Source organism: Mobula hypostoma, chromosome 26 (assembly GCF_963921235.1).
Source record: "Mobula hypostoma chromosome 26, sMobHyp1.1, whole genome shotgun sequence".
NCBI lineage: Eukaryota > Metazoa > Chordata > Chondrichthyes > Myliobatiformes > Myliobatidae > Mobula > Mobula hypostoma.
In genome coordinates, this window is record NC_086122.1 from 130,087 (window position 1) to 147,053 (window position 16,967).

At 43.7% G+C, this 16,967-nt stretch overlaps 1 protein-coding gene across 1 annotated transcript in view; it reads right to left on the reverse strand.

Moving 5' to 3' along the window:
• Window positions 1–11,104: 11,104 nt before the first annotated feature.
• Window positions 11,105–16,967, reverse strand: part of LOC134338172 (centrosomal protein of 72 kDa-like) — an 81,284-nt gene continuing 75,421 nt past the window's right edge. The window contains exons 21-22 of the mRNA XM_063033784.1: window positions 16,023–16,137; window positions 11,105–12,334 (exon numbers count right to left, since the gene is read on the reverse strand). Of these exons, the coding sequence (XP_062889854.1) occupies window positions 12,148–12,334; window positions 16,023–16,137 (302 nt within the window). The 3' untranslated portion in view covers window positions 11,105–12,147. The remainder of the gene's footprint in view (window positions 12,335–16,022; window positions 16,138–16,967) is intronic.

Consider the following 16,967-nt stretch of genomic DNA (forward strand, 5'->3'; position numbering starts at 1 on the left):
GCACCTCTCATAGCTTCCCCTATATCACCGTGTTCTTGCGCAGCTGTCATACCTTCCCCTATGTAGCTGTTTTCGCGCACCTCTCATACCTTCCCCTATATCGCCGTGTTTTTGTGCACCTTTCATACATTCCCCTATATCGCCATGTTTTCTCGCAGCTGTGATACCTTCCTCTATGTAGCTGTGTTTTCGCGCACCTCCCATTGCTTCCACTATATCGCCGTGTTTTCGCACACCTCTCATAGCTTCCCCTATATCGCTGTTTTCGTGCACATCCCATAGCTTCCTCTATATTGCTGTGTTTTCGCGCACCTCTCATAGCTTCCCCTATGTCGCACTGTTTGCGCACATCTCTCATACCTTCCCCGATATCGCTGTTTTACCGTGCACATCCCATATCTTCCCCTATATCGCCGTGCTTTCGCACACCTCTCATACATTCCCTACATCGCCGTGTTTTCGCGCACCTCCCATACCTTCCCCTATATCGCTGTGTTTTCACGCACCTTGCATACATTCCCCTATATCATTCTGTTTTCGTGCACCTCTCACAGCTTCCGCTATATCGTTGTGTTTTCGCGCACCTCTCATAACTTTCCCTATATTGCTCTGTTTTCGCTCACCTCTGATAGCTTCCCCAATGTCGCTGTGTTTTCGCGCACCTCCTATAGTTTCCTCTATATCACTGCGCGCAAAAACACAGCGATATAGGGGAAGCTATGGGATGTGCACGAAAACACAGCTATATAGGGGAAGGTGTGACAGCTGTGCGAAAACACGGCGATATCGGGTAAGCTTTGAGAGGTGAGCGAAAATGCAGCAATATAGGGGAAGGTATGCTAGCTACGGGAAAACACAGCAATATAGCGGAAGCTGTGAGAGGTGCGCGAAAACACGGCGATATAGGGGAAGAAATGGGAGGTGCACGAAAACACAGCAATATAGGGGAAGCTATGGGAGGTGCGCAAAAACACAACGATATAGGGGAAAGTATGGGATGTGCGCGAAAACACAGCTGTACAGGGGATGGTATGAGCGGTGCGCGAAAACACAGCGATATAGTGGAAGCTATGGGAGGTGCAGGAAAACACAGCAATGTGGGGAATATATGAGAGGTGCGCGAAAGCACAGCGATGTAGTGGGAACTATGGGAGGTGCGCAAAAACACAGCGATATAGGGGAAGCTATGGGAGGTGCGTAAATACACGGCGATATAGGGGAAGTTATGGGAGGTATGCGAAAACGCGGCAATATAGGGTTAGCTATGGGAGGTGCGTGAAAACACAGCTATATAGGGGAAGATATGGGAGGTGCATAAAAACACACCGATATAAGGGAAGGTATGAGAGGGGAGAGAAAACACAGCGATGTAGTGGAAGCTATGGGAGGTGCGCGAAAACATGGTGAGATAGGGGAAACTACGAGGTTGTGCGAAAACACATGCGAAATAGTGGAAGGTATGGGAGGTGCGCGAAAGCACGGCAATATAGGGGAAGCTATGGGAGGTGCGCGAAAACACAGCAATATAGAGGAAGCTATGAGAGTTGCGTGAAAACACGGCGACGTAGGGGAACCTATGAGAGGCGTGTGAAAACACGGCGATAGAGGGGAAGGTATGGGAGGTGGGCAAAAACTCATCACTGTAGTGGAATGTATGAGAGTTGCGCGAAAACACAGCGATGTAGGGGAAGCTATGGGAGGTGCGCAAAAACAGCGATATAGGAGAAGCTATGGGAGGTGTGTGAAAACACAGTGATATAGGGGAAGCTATGAGAGCAGTGCAAAAGCAGTGATATATTGGTGAAGCTATGGGAGGTGCGCAAACACGGCGAAATAGGGGAAGCTATGAGAGCTGTGCGAAAGCACAATGATATAAGGGATGCTACGGGATGTGCGCGAAAACGCAGCGATATGGGTAAGCTGTGAGAAGTGCGTCAAAACACAGCGATTTAGGGCAAGCTGTCACAGGTGCACGAAAACACGGCGATATACGGGAATGTATGGGAGGTGCGTAAAAACACGGCGATATAGGGGAAGCTATGAGAGGTGCGTGAAAACAGCAATATAGGGGAATCTATGAGAGTTGCGTGAAAACACAGCGACTTAGGGGAAGCTATGAGAGGGGCGCAAAAACATGGCGATAGAGGGGAAGGCATGGAAGGTGCGCGAAAACACATCACTAGCGGAATTTTATGAGAGTTACGCAAGAACACAGTGATATAGGGGAAGCTGTGGGAGGTGCGCGAAAACACAGCGATATAGGGGAAGCTATGAGAGTTGCATGAAAACACAGCGACTTAGGGGAAGCTATGATGGGCGCGCAACAACACGGCGACAGAGGGGAAGGTATGGGAGATGCGCGAAAACACATCACTGTGGCAGAATATATGAGAGTTGCGCAAAAACACAGCTATATAGGGGAAACTATGGGAGGTGTGCGAAAACACAGCGATGTAGTGGTAGCTATGAGAGGTGCATGGAAACATGGCGATATAGGGGAAGCTATGAGAGGTGCACGAAAACACAGCGATATAGGGGAAGGTAAGAGAGATGCGCAAAAACACGGCGATATAGGGGAAGGTATGAGAGGTGCGCAAAAACACAGCGATATAGGGGAAGGTATGAGAGATGCGCGAAAACACAGTGATATAGGAGAAGCTGTGAGAGGTGCGTGAAAACACAGCAAGTTAGGGGAAGCCCTGGGAGGTGAGTGAAAACACAGCGATTTAGGGCAAGCTGTGACAGGTGCATGAAAACACGGCGATAAACGGGAATGTATGGGAGGTGCGCGAAAATACGGCGATATACAGGAAGCTATGGGAGGTGCATGAATACACGGCAATATAGGGGAAGCTATGGGAGGTGCGCAAAAACAGCTATATAGGGGAAGATATGACGGCTGCATGAAAACACAGCGATATAGGGGAAGCTGTGAGAGTTGCATGAAAACACAGCGACTTAGGGGAAGCTATGATGGGTGCGCAACAACACGGCGATAGAAGGGAAGGCATGGGAGGTGCACGAAAACACATCACTGTCGCAGAATATATGAGAGTTGCGCGAAAACGCAGCTATACAGAGGAAACTATGGGAGGTGTGCGAAAACACAGCGATGTAGTGGTAGCTATGAGAGGTGTGCGAAAACACAGCGATATAGGGGAAGGTAAGAGAGATGCGCAAAAACACGGCGATATAGGGGAAGGTATGAGAGGTGCTTGAAAACACGGCGATATGGGGAAGGTATGAGAGGTGCATGAAAACAGCGATATAGGGGAAGCTATGGGAGGTGCGGGAAAACACAGCAATATGGGGAATGTATGAGAGGTGCGCGAAAACAGAGCAATATAGTGGAATGCATGAGAGGTGCACTGTTACGTACCCCGTAACTGGGTTGCCAAACCAGCAGAAATGGATCACTCAGTTGGAGTCTGGAGTACTAGGACTAAGAAAGTTTTATTAAAGAAACAAGCAACACATTAATCGAAAGGATAATAAATGCAACAGTTCAGCGATGATAAACGCACATGTGCACAGAATTAAGATAACCGCATCAATCAAGCTCTATCGTTGTCTAGGGGTAAATGACCAATTTCAAAATGACTAAAAGTTCAGTCCAGTTCGCAGTAATCGTTGTCATGGCGATGGACAAGGTGGGGAAGAGAGACATAGAATAGGAACAACTCATCATTCAGCACAGCTTCACTCACAGACCAGCGAGATGGCTCACAAACAGCATTTGGGCGGGTCCTTGGTGATGTCACCTGAGGTCACCGACTGTGACCCCTCCTCCAGATGCGGTCGATCCTCTGCAGTGAACCCGGCACCCAGGCAAGGGCGGACACACACCGGGTTCCCGCTGATCGTACCTTTCCACCCTTGTCGTTGTCTGGCACTTCTCACCCACTCGTGAGAAGCGCACCGCTTCCAGGGTCTCGTTACCTCGGGTGGCGTGTGTGTCTGTCTTAGCGAACCTGTCCCTTTTTATCCCCCTGCTGGGGTATCGCCTGTCCATCACTTCAAACAGTTCAGGGTTCAAAGGGGGGAGCCGCTCCAGACAGCTCTTCCTCCCACATCCCTTCATTACACATCTCCAGACGCTGCTCCATTGTTCCTTATCTCTCCTTCCCCTGAGGGCAGGTGGCAGACCAACTGCTGATGCCACTGATGCTAGCCCAGGCCAGCAAACATCTTAATTTTATGTGTATTCTCGTAACAGCACGAAAACACGGCGATATACAGGAATGTATGGGAGGTGCGCGAAAACACGGCGATATAGGGGAAGCTATGGGAGGTGCGCAAAAACAGCTATATAGGGGAAGATATGACGGCTGCGTGAAAACACGGCGATATAGGGGAAGCTATGAGAGGTGCTTGAAAACACAGCGACTTAGGGGAAGCTGTGAGAGGCGCGCGAAAACTCGGCGATAGAGGGAAGGTGTGGGAGGTGCGCGAAAACACATCACTGTAGTGGAATGTATGTGAGTTGCGCAAAAACACAGCGATATAGGGGAAACTATGGGAGGTGCGCAAAAACACATCGGTATAGAGGAAGGTTTCAGACGTGCGCAAAAACACAGAGATATAGGGGAAGCTACGGGAGGTGCGCGAAAACACTCCGTTATAGGGGAGGGTATGAGAGGTGCGCAAAAACACAGCAATATAAGGGGAAGCTATGAGATGTGCGCGAAAACACAGCAATATAGGGGAAGGTATGGGAGGTGCACGAAAATACAGCGATATAGGGGAAGGTATGAGAGATGCGCAAAAACACTGCGATATCAGGGTAGGTATGAGAGGTGAGCGAAAACACAGCTATATAGGGGAAGGTATGACAGCTGCGCGAAAGCACGGCGATAAAAGGGAAGGTATGGGAGGTGCAGAAAACACATCACTGCAGTGGAATGTACAGAGTTGCGCGAAAACACAGTGATATCGGGGAAAATATGAGAGATGTGTGAAAACATGGCGATATAGGGGAAGCAATAAGAGGGTCGCAAAAACACAGCGATTTAGGGGAAGCTATGGGAGGTGCGGGAAAACACAGCGATATGGGGAATGTATGAGGGGTGTGCGAAAACACAGCGATGTAGTGGTAGCAATGGGAGATGCGCCAAAATAGAGCGCTATAGGGGAATGTATGAGAGTTGCGCAAAAGCAAAGCGATATAGCGGAAGCTATGAGAGGTGCTCGAAAACACGGCAATATAGGGGAAAGTATGGGAGGTGCGCGAAAACACAGCAATATAGCGGAAGGTATGAGAGGTGTGCGAAAACACAGCAAGTAGGAGAAGCTATGAGAGGTGCGCGCAAACACGGCAATATAGGGCAAGGTAAAGGGAGGAGCGTGAAAAGACAGCAATGTAGGGGAAGGTATGAGAGGTGCGCGAAAACAGCGATGTACGAGAAGGTATGAGAGGTGCACGAAAGCACAGCGATACAGGGGAAGGTATGATAGGTGCGCAAAAACACAGCGATATGGGGAAGCTATGACAGGTGCGCGAAAACAGCGATATATGGGAAGCTATGAGAGGGGCGTGAAAACAGCGATATAGGGGAAGGATTGTGAGGTGCGTGAAAACACAGCGATATGGGGAAGCTATGACAGGTGCGCGAAAACAGCGATATATGGGAAGCTATGAGAGGGGCGCGAAAACAGCGATATAGGGGAAGGATTGTGAGGTGCGTGAAAACACAGCGATATAGTGGAAGCTGTGAGAGGGGCACGAAAACACAGAGATACAGGGGATGGAATGAGAGGTGCGCGAAAACACGGCGATATAGGGGAGGGAATGAGAGGTGAGTGAAAACACAGCAATGTAGAGGAAGGGATGAGAGGCGCACAAAAACACAGCGATGTAGGGGAAGGTATGAGGGGTGCGCGAAAACACCGTAATATAGGGGAATGTATGAGAGGTGTGCGAAAGCACAGCGATACAGGGGAAGGTATGATAGGTGCGCGAAAACACAGTGATGTAGGGGAAGCTATGAGAGGTGCACAAAAACACAGCGATATAGGGGAAGCTATGGGAGGTGCGCGAAATCACATCGATATAGGGGAAGCTATGGGAGGTACGTGAAAACACGGCGATATAGCGTAAGGTATGAGAAGGGCCATATCTAACTCCCTCTTAAATATAGCCTATGAACTGGCCTCAACTGTTTCCTGTGGCAGAGAATTCCACAGATTCACCACTGTCTTTGTGAAGAAGTTTTTCCTCATCTCGCTCCTAAAAGGGTTCCCCTTTATCCTCAAACTGTGACCCCTCGTTCCGGACTTTCCCAACATCGAGAACAACCTTCCTACCTCTAGCCTGTCCGATTCCTTTAGAATTTTATATGTTTCAATCAGATCGCCCCTCAATCTTCTATATTCCAGAGAGTACAAGCCTAGCTGATCCAGTCTTTCATCATATGAAAGTCCTGCCATCCCAGGAATCAATCTGGTGAACCTTCTTTGTACTCCCTCTATGACAAGAACGTCTTTCCTCAGATTAGGGGACCAAAACTGCACATATCACTCAAGGTGTGGTCTCACCAAGGCCTTGTACAACTGCAGTAGTACCTCCTGCTCCTGTACTCAAACCTTCTTGCTATGAATGCCAGCATACCATTCGCCTTTTTCACCGCCTGCTGTACCTGCATGCCCACTTTCAATGACTGGTGTACAATGACACCCAGGTCTCGTTGCACCTCCCCTTTTCGTAATTGGCCACCATTCAGATAATAATCTGTTTTCCTGTTCTTGCCACCAAAGTGGAAAACCTCACATTTATCCACATTAAATTGCATCTGCCATGAATTTGCCCACTCCCCTAACCTATCCAGGTCACCCTGTATCCTCTTAGCATCCTCCTCACAACTAACACTGCCGCCCAGCTTCGTGTCATCCGCAAACTTGGAGATGCTTCCTTTAATTCCCTCGTCTAAGTCATTAATATATATTGTAAACAACTGGGGTCCCAGCACTAAGCCTTGCGGTACCCCACTAGTCACTGCCTGCCATTCTGAAAAGGTCCCGTTTATTCCTACTCTTTGCTTCCTGTCTCCATCCACATCAATACCATACCCCCAATACCGTGTGCTTTAAGTTTGCACACTAATCTCCTGTGTGGGACCTTGTCAAAAGCCATTTGAAAATCCAAATATACCACCTCCACTGGTTCTCCCCTATCCACTCTACTAGTTACATGCTTAAAAATATCATAATTCCATCTGCTGATCCATGTCCTCATCTTATCTGCCTTTCCTACAATACTCATTGCATTGAAATATACACAGGCCAGGACATTTAATCACACTATGCTCAAGCTTTTGATTCCTGACTGTGTCTGAGGTCTTAACAACATCTGTCTCCACAACCCCTCCTCTATCTGTTCTGGCACTCTGGTTCCCATCCCCCTGTAACTCTAGTTTAACCCACGCCTCCCCAATGACCCCCATGCAGCACCAGCAACCTTCCCACCAGGATATTAGTCCCTTCCGGTTCTGGTGCCCACTGTCCCTTCTGTATAGGTCCCACCTTCACTGGAAGAGAGCCTGCAACTTACTGAACAAATGAGAACCAGTGGGTACAATGTTTTGGGACTCTCGAAATGATGTTCTTTAAATGTTACATCAGAATTAATGTGTAGAATTAAAGCAAAGGGATTGAGGATAATGAACAGACGTGTAAATGGTTAGCTTATATAAAGCATAATAGGTACAAATGTAACATTTTCTTGGTGGCTGTCAGAGATAAGTGGGGCTTTGCAGAGATTAGAGCTTGTGTCCCGGTTATTCACAGAGTACGTCAATGATTTGGAACAGGGAATTGAATGTGACATTTTCAAGTTTGTGTTGTACACGAAGTTGAGGGGAGAAGCTAAGGCAATTTGTAAATTGCCGTGAGGGTGAAAAGAGGCTCCAATATGGATGAGTGGGCAAATGCATGACAGATATTGTTAGGTTATCTATTTTGCTTCTAAATATAGATTCTGAATGGTAATAGAATGGGAAAGGGGCAGGTACACTGAGATACACTTGAACTTTTACACTACCTACTGTAAATTGTCAAATACAACAAGCATTTGGGAAGGTAAATGATTCATTTTTAAAACAATTGCTTGTGATGAAGTATCAAGCCTCAGATCTGACATAGTGGAAGATGGCAAACCAGCCACAGATGTGTTCTTAACAAAAATATCAGTCTTATTCAAATATAAACATTGAACAACTGTTTCTTCCCTGCAAAATCTGTGGTGAACATGGTCATAGTTTGATCTGTAAGAGACAAACATTAACGCCACACCACAATAAGCTGCTTATTAAAGTTAGCACATCACATTATTAGCCAAGAATATTCCTTATTAGTTCCAGAAAGAATCAATGAGAAGAATAAAAGTTTGTAAAATGTCAATTTCGCGGCAATATCAATATTGTTGTGTAACAGAGACTGTTTTAAATGGAAATTACACACCAGTAACCACAACACAGAACAAAAGACAAATACAAAACTGAAACATGTTGTACAAAATATATTATTTTGCACAATATCTTAATGCAGCACAATTTGATTTCATCAGCATGACAATCTTAATAAATTATGTATGATTGAGATGATTTGCATAGATTATACTTACATTGTCAGGATGTGCATAGAACTTGAAATATTTCATATTTAAACATTATGATATTTCATTTGTTCTGCTTTTGAACGATTAAGTGAATCTGCTATCATCTACCTTTCAGTCGATGCAATCTCGTTCACAATAACTAAGTAATTAATTATCCTCTTATTATTTATGTGTCTATTCCCAAATATTAAACCTCCAGGTTTCATCATCAATGTATAGAGGGAATACTAATGGTCCCAAAATCAATCCTCTGGGATACCACCAAACAGCATTGTAAAAGTACGCCTCATCATATTTCATCATCTCCATTATAGCTAATACTCGTACTATGATGATAATGTAGATAGGAATGTAAACTTAAACTTGTAGCTAAATGCCACTGTTTTGTGATTCATTAACTAAATGTATATGTCACAATGCATAATGATCAAAACATATTCTCTTGAACACCTCTCATTCCATTGCCTTTGTACACACTGGCAATATTTAAACCAATAGAAACATGATCAACACTTAAACTTTCCAAATAGACAGTCAAAATAAAAGCTATGAAAACACGACCGACACAGAAACAGAAAATAGTGGAAATATTCAGCAGGTCAGGCACTGCCTGTAAAGAGAATAAAAGGATCAGTTCCAGAACATTCTAAAAGTTTATGAAAATGCATCTACCTGAGCAACAGCTCTGCTTCTCTCACATAGATACTGCCTGACCCCTGCTATACACTTCTACTATTTTACTAATGCAAACAACAGGAATTCTGCAGATGCTGGAAATTCAAGCAACACACATCAAAGATGCTGGTGAACGCAGCAGGCCAGGCAGCATCTCTAGGAAGAGGTACAGTCGACGTTTCAGGCCGAGACAAAATGCTTCAGCACTTAAAAGATTAAAGATTAGCTTTATTTGTCACATGTATTTAGAAACCTAGTGAGGGTTCTGCTGGTGGCAGCCCACAAGTGCCAGCATGCTTCCAGCCCCAACATAGCATGGCCACAACTTACTAACCCTCACCATACATCCGAGGAGTGTGGACAGAAAGTGGAGTACTGTACTCAGAGGAGAACGTAGTAGGAATTCAATCTCATCAGTATTCACTGATGCTATAAATCCAGTGCCGTAACTACTTATTAAATTCTACATTTCCAGCATCTGTATTTTTATGCTTTTCTAAAGTACTTCAGTTGCTGGAAAGCTAAAATGAAAGATGTTGAAGCACTCAGCAGGTTGGTAAACTCAAAGGAAGTGTTAATGATTCAGGTCGATGATCCTGGCGGCCCTGTTTAGTGATTCCACTGACACTGGTTCTTATTTCAATTGCCATTCTTAGCTTATTCTCAATGCTGTTATGACAGTTTTAAAACCCCAGAGACAGTATTACTATGTGGAACACAATTTCGTGTGAACTCCACTTCTGTATATTGCAAGCTGCATGAAATGATAGGACACTAGATTACAAACTTGTTCATGTGCATGAAAAAGTGCCTATTTTAGCAAACCAGATACAAATATTTGTGACATTCTAGAAACGTGTCACCAATTCATTGCATGTTACCAACAGTTTACAAATAAAAAGCAAAACCAAGGCTTCCTCATGTAAACATCACACATAATACTTTTGATGTTAAAAAGGCTTTGAAGACACAATGATCAGTTGAGGCCTCTCTCCATACAAACTGATTCCAATGTCAACTCTGCCCATTCTTCAATGCAATGTATTTAGTTCGAGGTGGTCGAGCATTAACCATGACCATATAACCATCTAACAATTACAGCACGGAAACAGGCCATCTCGGCCCTTCCAGTCCATGCCGAACGCTTACTCTCACCTAGTCCCACCGACCTACACTCAGCCCATAACCCTCCATTCCTTTCCTGTCCATATATCTATCCAATTTAAACTTAAACGACAACATCATACCTGCCTCAACCACTTCTGCTGGAAGCTCGTTCCACACAGCTACCACTCTCTGAGCAAAAAAGTTCCCCCTCATGTTACCTCTAAACTTTTGCCCTTTAACTCTCAACTCGTGTCCTCTTGTTTGAATCTTCCCCACTCTCAATTGAAAAAGTCTATCCACGTCAACTCTATCAATCCCCCTCATAATTTTAAACACCTCTATCTAGTCCCCTCTCAACCTTCTACGCTCCAAAGAATAAAGACCTAACTTGTTCAACCTTTCTCTGTAACTTAGGAGATGAAACCCAGGCAACATTTTAGTAAATCTCCTCTGTACTCTCTCAATTTTATTGACATCTTTCCTATAATTCGATGACCAGAACTGTACACAATACTCCAAATTTGGCCTTACCAATGCCTTATACAATTTCAACATTACATCCCAACTCCTATACTCAATGCTCTGATTAATAAAGGCCAGCATACCAAAAGCTTTCTTCACCACCCTATCCACATGAGATTCCATCTTCAGGGAACTATGCACCATTATTCCTAGATCCCTCTGTTCTACAGCATTCTTCAATGCCCTACCATTTACCATGTATCTCCTATTTTGATTAGTCCTACCAAAATGTAGCACTTCACATTTTTCAGCATTAAACTCCATCTGCCATCTTTCAGCCCACTCTTCTAAGTGGTTTACATCTCTCTGCAAGCTTTGAAAACCTACTTCATTATCCACAACTCCACCTATCTTAGTATCATCTGCATACTTACTAATCCAATTTACCACCCCATCATCCAGATCATTAATATATATGACAAACAACATTGGACCCAGTACAGATCCCTGAGGCACACCGCTACACACCGTCCTCCAATCTGACACACAGTTATCCACCAATACTCTCTGGCTTCTCCCATCCAGCCACTGCTGAATCCATTTTACTACTTCAATATTAATGCCTAACGATTGAACCTTCCTAACTAACCTTCCGTGTGGAACCTTGTCAAAGGCCTTACTGAAGTCCAAATAGACAACATCCACCGCTTTATCCTTGTCAAGTTTCCTAGTAACCTCATCAAAAAATTCAATAAGATTTGTCAAACATGACCTTCCACGCACAAATCCATGTTGACTGTTCCTAATCAGACCCTGTCTATCCAGATAAATATATATACCAGCTCTAAGAATACTTTCCATCAATTTACCCACCACTGACGTCAAACTCACAGGCCAATAATTGCTAGGTTTACTCTTAGAACCCTTTTTAAACAATGGAACCACATGAGCAATACACCAATCCTCTGTCACCATCCCTGCTTCTAATGACATTTGAAATATTTCTGTCAGAGCCCCTGCTATTTCCACACTAACTTCCCTCAAGCTCCTAGGGAATATCTTGTCCGGACCTGGAGACTTATCCACTTTTATATTCCTTATTCCACCTTTATATTAACATGGCATATTTATTGGAGACTAACTTTAAATTTTGATAAAAGGTTTTATTTGTACTAAAAATAATTTAGGATTTGCTCATGTACAATTTCCAACAAAGATTAATTTATTTAGAATTGCATATTTTTCATGAAGTTACATGACTAAAATGAGTTCCTGTACCAAATGCACTTTCATTACAGTATATCTCTATCTCTATGCTGGCTGTATTTGAGCGATGAGGGTTGATCTAAGATTCCTGAAGCTGACAGTTTGCTCAATGCTTCTGTGTGCCGAGAGTCAAGATCTGACATATCTGTCCTCTGGCGAGTAGAACTTGCGTTCAGCAGCTCTTTTAAATAATTATTTGAGGATATAATGGCTCTAAAAAAAGATAACAAATAAATGAACAGAATAACAAAGCAGAAATATCACTGATATTAGAAGCTTACAACTGTACTTCCAAATATAAAATTTACTTTCATCAGACAAGTTGAAGCAGATGACAAAACACTAGCTGCTATTTGATTTGTCATGTTCAGTGGTATCAGCAATCCAATGAATCCGAATCTCCCAGCCTTTATTCTGGAATCAATGGGCTTGACCCTGTTGACGATGATCTTGAGCAGCATCTTGTAGTCTACATTCAACAAAAAGATGGGTCTCTAATTCCTTATGCTATCCCTGCCCCCTTCTGTGTGTAAATGAGGGTACTGGGGTCTGATAACTGGCAGTCAGATGCATAACATCGTACACTTCCAGCAGGTCCGGAGTCATCCAGTGTCACTGGTCAACCTCTTCTAGATCCTTTCCAAAGCCCCAAAATTCTTCCTATCGTGGGGAGACCAAAGCTGTATGTAACTCTCCAGATCTGGCCTCACCAGAGTTTTATAAAGTTACAACATAACCTCATGACTTTTCAACTCAATGACTCTAGTAATAGTGGAAACATTCTATGAGACTTCGTAACCATCTTATCAACCTGTGTAGGCAAGTTCAAGGAGCTATGAACATGCACCCCAAGATCTCTCTGCTCAGCAACACTGTTCAGGATCTTGCCCTGAACAGTCTACTGTCTCCTTGCATTTGCCCCACCAAGGTGCAACACCTCATTTTTATCTGGGTTAAAATCCATCTGCCATTTCTCTGTCCATATTTGCAACTGATCTATATTATGCTATATTCTTTGTTAGTCTTCTATACTATCCACAATCTTGCTATCATCCACAAACTTACTAACCCACCAACTACAATTTCATCCAGGTCATTTACATACATCACAAACAGCAGAGGTCCCAACACAGATTCTGCAGAACTCCAAAATTACAGGCCTCCATTTTGAATGAGCCCCTTCAACCGCTGTCTTCCATCTTGTGAGTCCAAAGAGCCAACTTGCCACAGACCCCATGCATCTTAACCTTCTGCATTAGCATCCCAAGAGGGACTTTGTAAAATGTCTTACTAAAATCCATGTACACAACATCCACTCACATATCTCTCTCATCACTTTATCAAAAACATCAATTAAGTTGGTAAGACACAACCTGCCCTGTACAAATCCACACTGGCTCTGCCCTAATTAAGCATGGGTTTCCAAATACTCATGAATGAAGTATCTTTAGTGTCATTGCATAGTACAATTTGTCATTCACCAATACAGCAAAAATGAGTTTGCAACTCCCATATTCAATGCTATAAAACAAATAAAATAAATATAGTCTGTGGTGGCCAGTGCTATCATGTTTGCTGTTGTGTGCTGGGGCAGCAGGCTGAGGGTAGCAGACACCAACAGAATCAACGAACTCATTCGTAAGGCCAGTGATGTTGTGGGGATGGAACTGGACTCTCTCACGGTGGTGTCTGAAAAGAAGATGCTGTCCAAGTTGCATGCCATCTTGGACAATGTCTCCCATCCACTACATACTGTACTGGTTGGGCACAGGAGTACATTCAGCCAGAGACTCATTCCTCCGAGATGCAACACAGAGCGTCATAGGAAGTCATTCCTGCCTGTGGCCATCAAACTTTACAACTCCTCCCTTGGAGGGTCAGACACCCTGAGCCAATAGGCTGGTCCTGGACTTATTTCATAATTTACATATTACTATTTAACTATTTATGGTTCTATTACTATTTATGGTGCAACTGTAACGAAAGTCCAATTTCCCCCGGGATCAATGAAGTATGACTATGACTATTCCCAGAAACCTGAAACTGGACACTCTCTCCACTATGTCTCCTTTAATGTAGACTGGAGCGTACTCGTCATCCCATGACTTTCCAAAGTTGATAACTAGCTCCTTAGTCTTTGCTGTATTAAGAGACAGGTTGTTCTCTGAGCACCAACTCACTAAGTTCTGTACCTCCACTCTGTACGCTGATTCGTCTCTGTTGGAGATCAACCCGATCACTGTTGTGTGTCGTCTCGAATTTGCCGATGGTATTGGTGTTAAATGCAGGTACATAGTCGTAAGTGAAGAGGGAGTAGAGTATGGGACTCAATACACAACCTTGTGGAGTACCAGTGTTCAGGATAGTAGTAGAGGACGGGTGAGGGCCCAGTCTCGCTGCCTGTGAACGCTCTGACAAGAAATTCAGGACCCAGTTGCAGAGTGATCTGAGGCCTAGCTGGTGGAGTTTGGAGATGAGTTTGCTGGGGATGACAGTATTAAAAGCAGAGCTATAATCAACAAACAACATTCTCACGTATGTGTCCTTTCCCTCCAGGTGTGTCAGGACAGTGTGAAGAGCTAATGAGATGGCATCCTCCGCGAACCTGTTTGCTTTATAGGCAAACTGGTGTGAGTCCAGTGTAGCAGGGAGAACAACTTTCATGTCACTATCTCTTATATTCTCATATACTCCAGCAAATTCCCGACAACTGACCTGAGACTCACCGTCTATAGTTCCCATGAATTTTCCCTTGCTCCCTTCTTAAATAGAGGTACAACTAAGCCACTCATCAGTGCTCCAGACCTCTCCTGTGGCTAGAGAGGACACGAAGATACCAGTTAAGGCTCCAGCAGTCTCATCCCTTGCCTTCTTCAATAACCTGGCAAAAACCCATCAGGCCCTGGGGACATTTCCACTATTATTCTCATTAGTAGAGCCAACACTTCCTCCTCCTTGACCTCTAAACACCGTAATGTACTGATACACTCAGCACTGATCTCCTGGTCCTCCATATCCTTTTCCTTGGTAAATACTGAAGCAAAGTACTCATTAAGTCTTCCACTCACATTCTCTGCATCCAAGCAAATGTTCCCCCCCTTTATCCTTGAGCCTGCTAGATTTTCCTCCAAGAAGACCACAACCTCAATTACCCTGAGAGCTACAGTACGTTGGCTGGGGTCGGAGCTTTATGCTTTGGCTTTTGGTAGGATCGTCCATGCCAGACAGGTCAAAAGGCAAAGTCCAGACTAAGAATGGTCCACTGGTCCTCCAAGGTGAGGAATTCCACTCAGATCTAACACCCTGACTGGTAAAACATAATTATTACGGAAACAGCAATGAAGAATCCTCCACCTGAGTGTGAAGGTATTCCTGAGTCTCCACCAGGGACTTGCATGGCTGTCAGAAGTGAAAACTGACAGGAAGCTCCTGATATGATGAAGGAAGCTGTGAGCACCCCAGAGATGAAGGACATTCATTGCTGCCCTGAACGCCAGCGATGTAACAGCAAATGAGAAGAGACTAGGTTTCTGGGTTCCCCTTTAAGCTGGAATATTCTATTTGCTTATTCTCTCTTTCCTGTCTGTTTTCCCTTTGCATCTCTACAGTTTATTGTACTCAATCTGGCCTTGCAAATAGCTCTGGTGGGACTGCAGTGTTCTTGAAAGTAAATGCCTTGAGGAGAAAGGCAACAATTTGAATACTTTTTAGGTGTAGAATTTTAAGGAGTAGAGAGGTTAAGAAACAAATAAAGTAATATATATTGAAATTTCATCACATTGCTTACTACATTTGACACCCTAGATTCTGAATAAAATATTAGATATGAACACACCTCTCCTTATTTTCAAATTGATGCTTTTTCTGAAATACCACAGTTGTTTTTCTATGTTTTTATTACCTATGACTCTCTTGTAACATCGAGACAGTGTCCTGTAATTTAATGTAGTCTTCATATTGCTGATGCAAATATTCTGCTTCCAAATTTAGTCTATCATTTTCTCTGTGAAGTTCCTCTAAGAGAACAGACAAACAAAACGTTTCATCACTTTACAGGAATTATTGATCATTTTGGTTTACATTTAGGTTAAATCTCTGTCAAGCAACATTGACCTTTGGTGGGTAAACATTAAAATAACAATTAGCAGCAAAGGTTTTGAAGTGGCACGGCTATTATACATTTACATTTTTACTGCAATAATTCGCTCCAAAATCCTTAATTTTTTTGAATTTTCCCAAAATATTGCTATTGTGCAGTAGGTGGTTAACTAAACCAAATGGGATATCTGGATTCGTATGTAAGAACATCAAAATACAAGAAAATAATATGTAAATTGCTGGTGAGGTTGGGGGTATGGTCATTACCTCGCTGCTGCATGTGCATGGAACGGTGGGGGGGGGCTTCACGTTACTAACATTTAACTGTCGTTCATTGTTTGGGGCACTCCTCTGTTTTCATGGATGTTTGTGAATAAAAAATTTCAGGATGTATATTAAATGTACCTATTCAAACCTATTGAACAATTTCAAATAATTAGCCTTTTTAACCAGAATTTATCATTACTAGTCATCAAATGGAATCATTAACTCTGTATACAACCATAAACCCTCCACAAATACTGTGTGAATGGTGTGTATTTGCAGCATTGTTTTCCTCAACTATCTTCATTTTTCCTCATTTTCCATTGTTACTAGAATATTTACTTGTCCTGAAGCCAGATCTGTTATGATTGAGCTTTTACTGCCTTTTCTCAGATGACCAATATTTGTGTCATTTCAGGCACTTTCCATCCCCACCCGATCACAAACACATCCTTTAGCTCCACCCCTTCATTTTCTCTGCAAC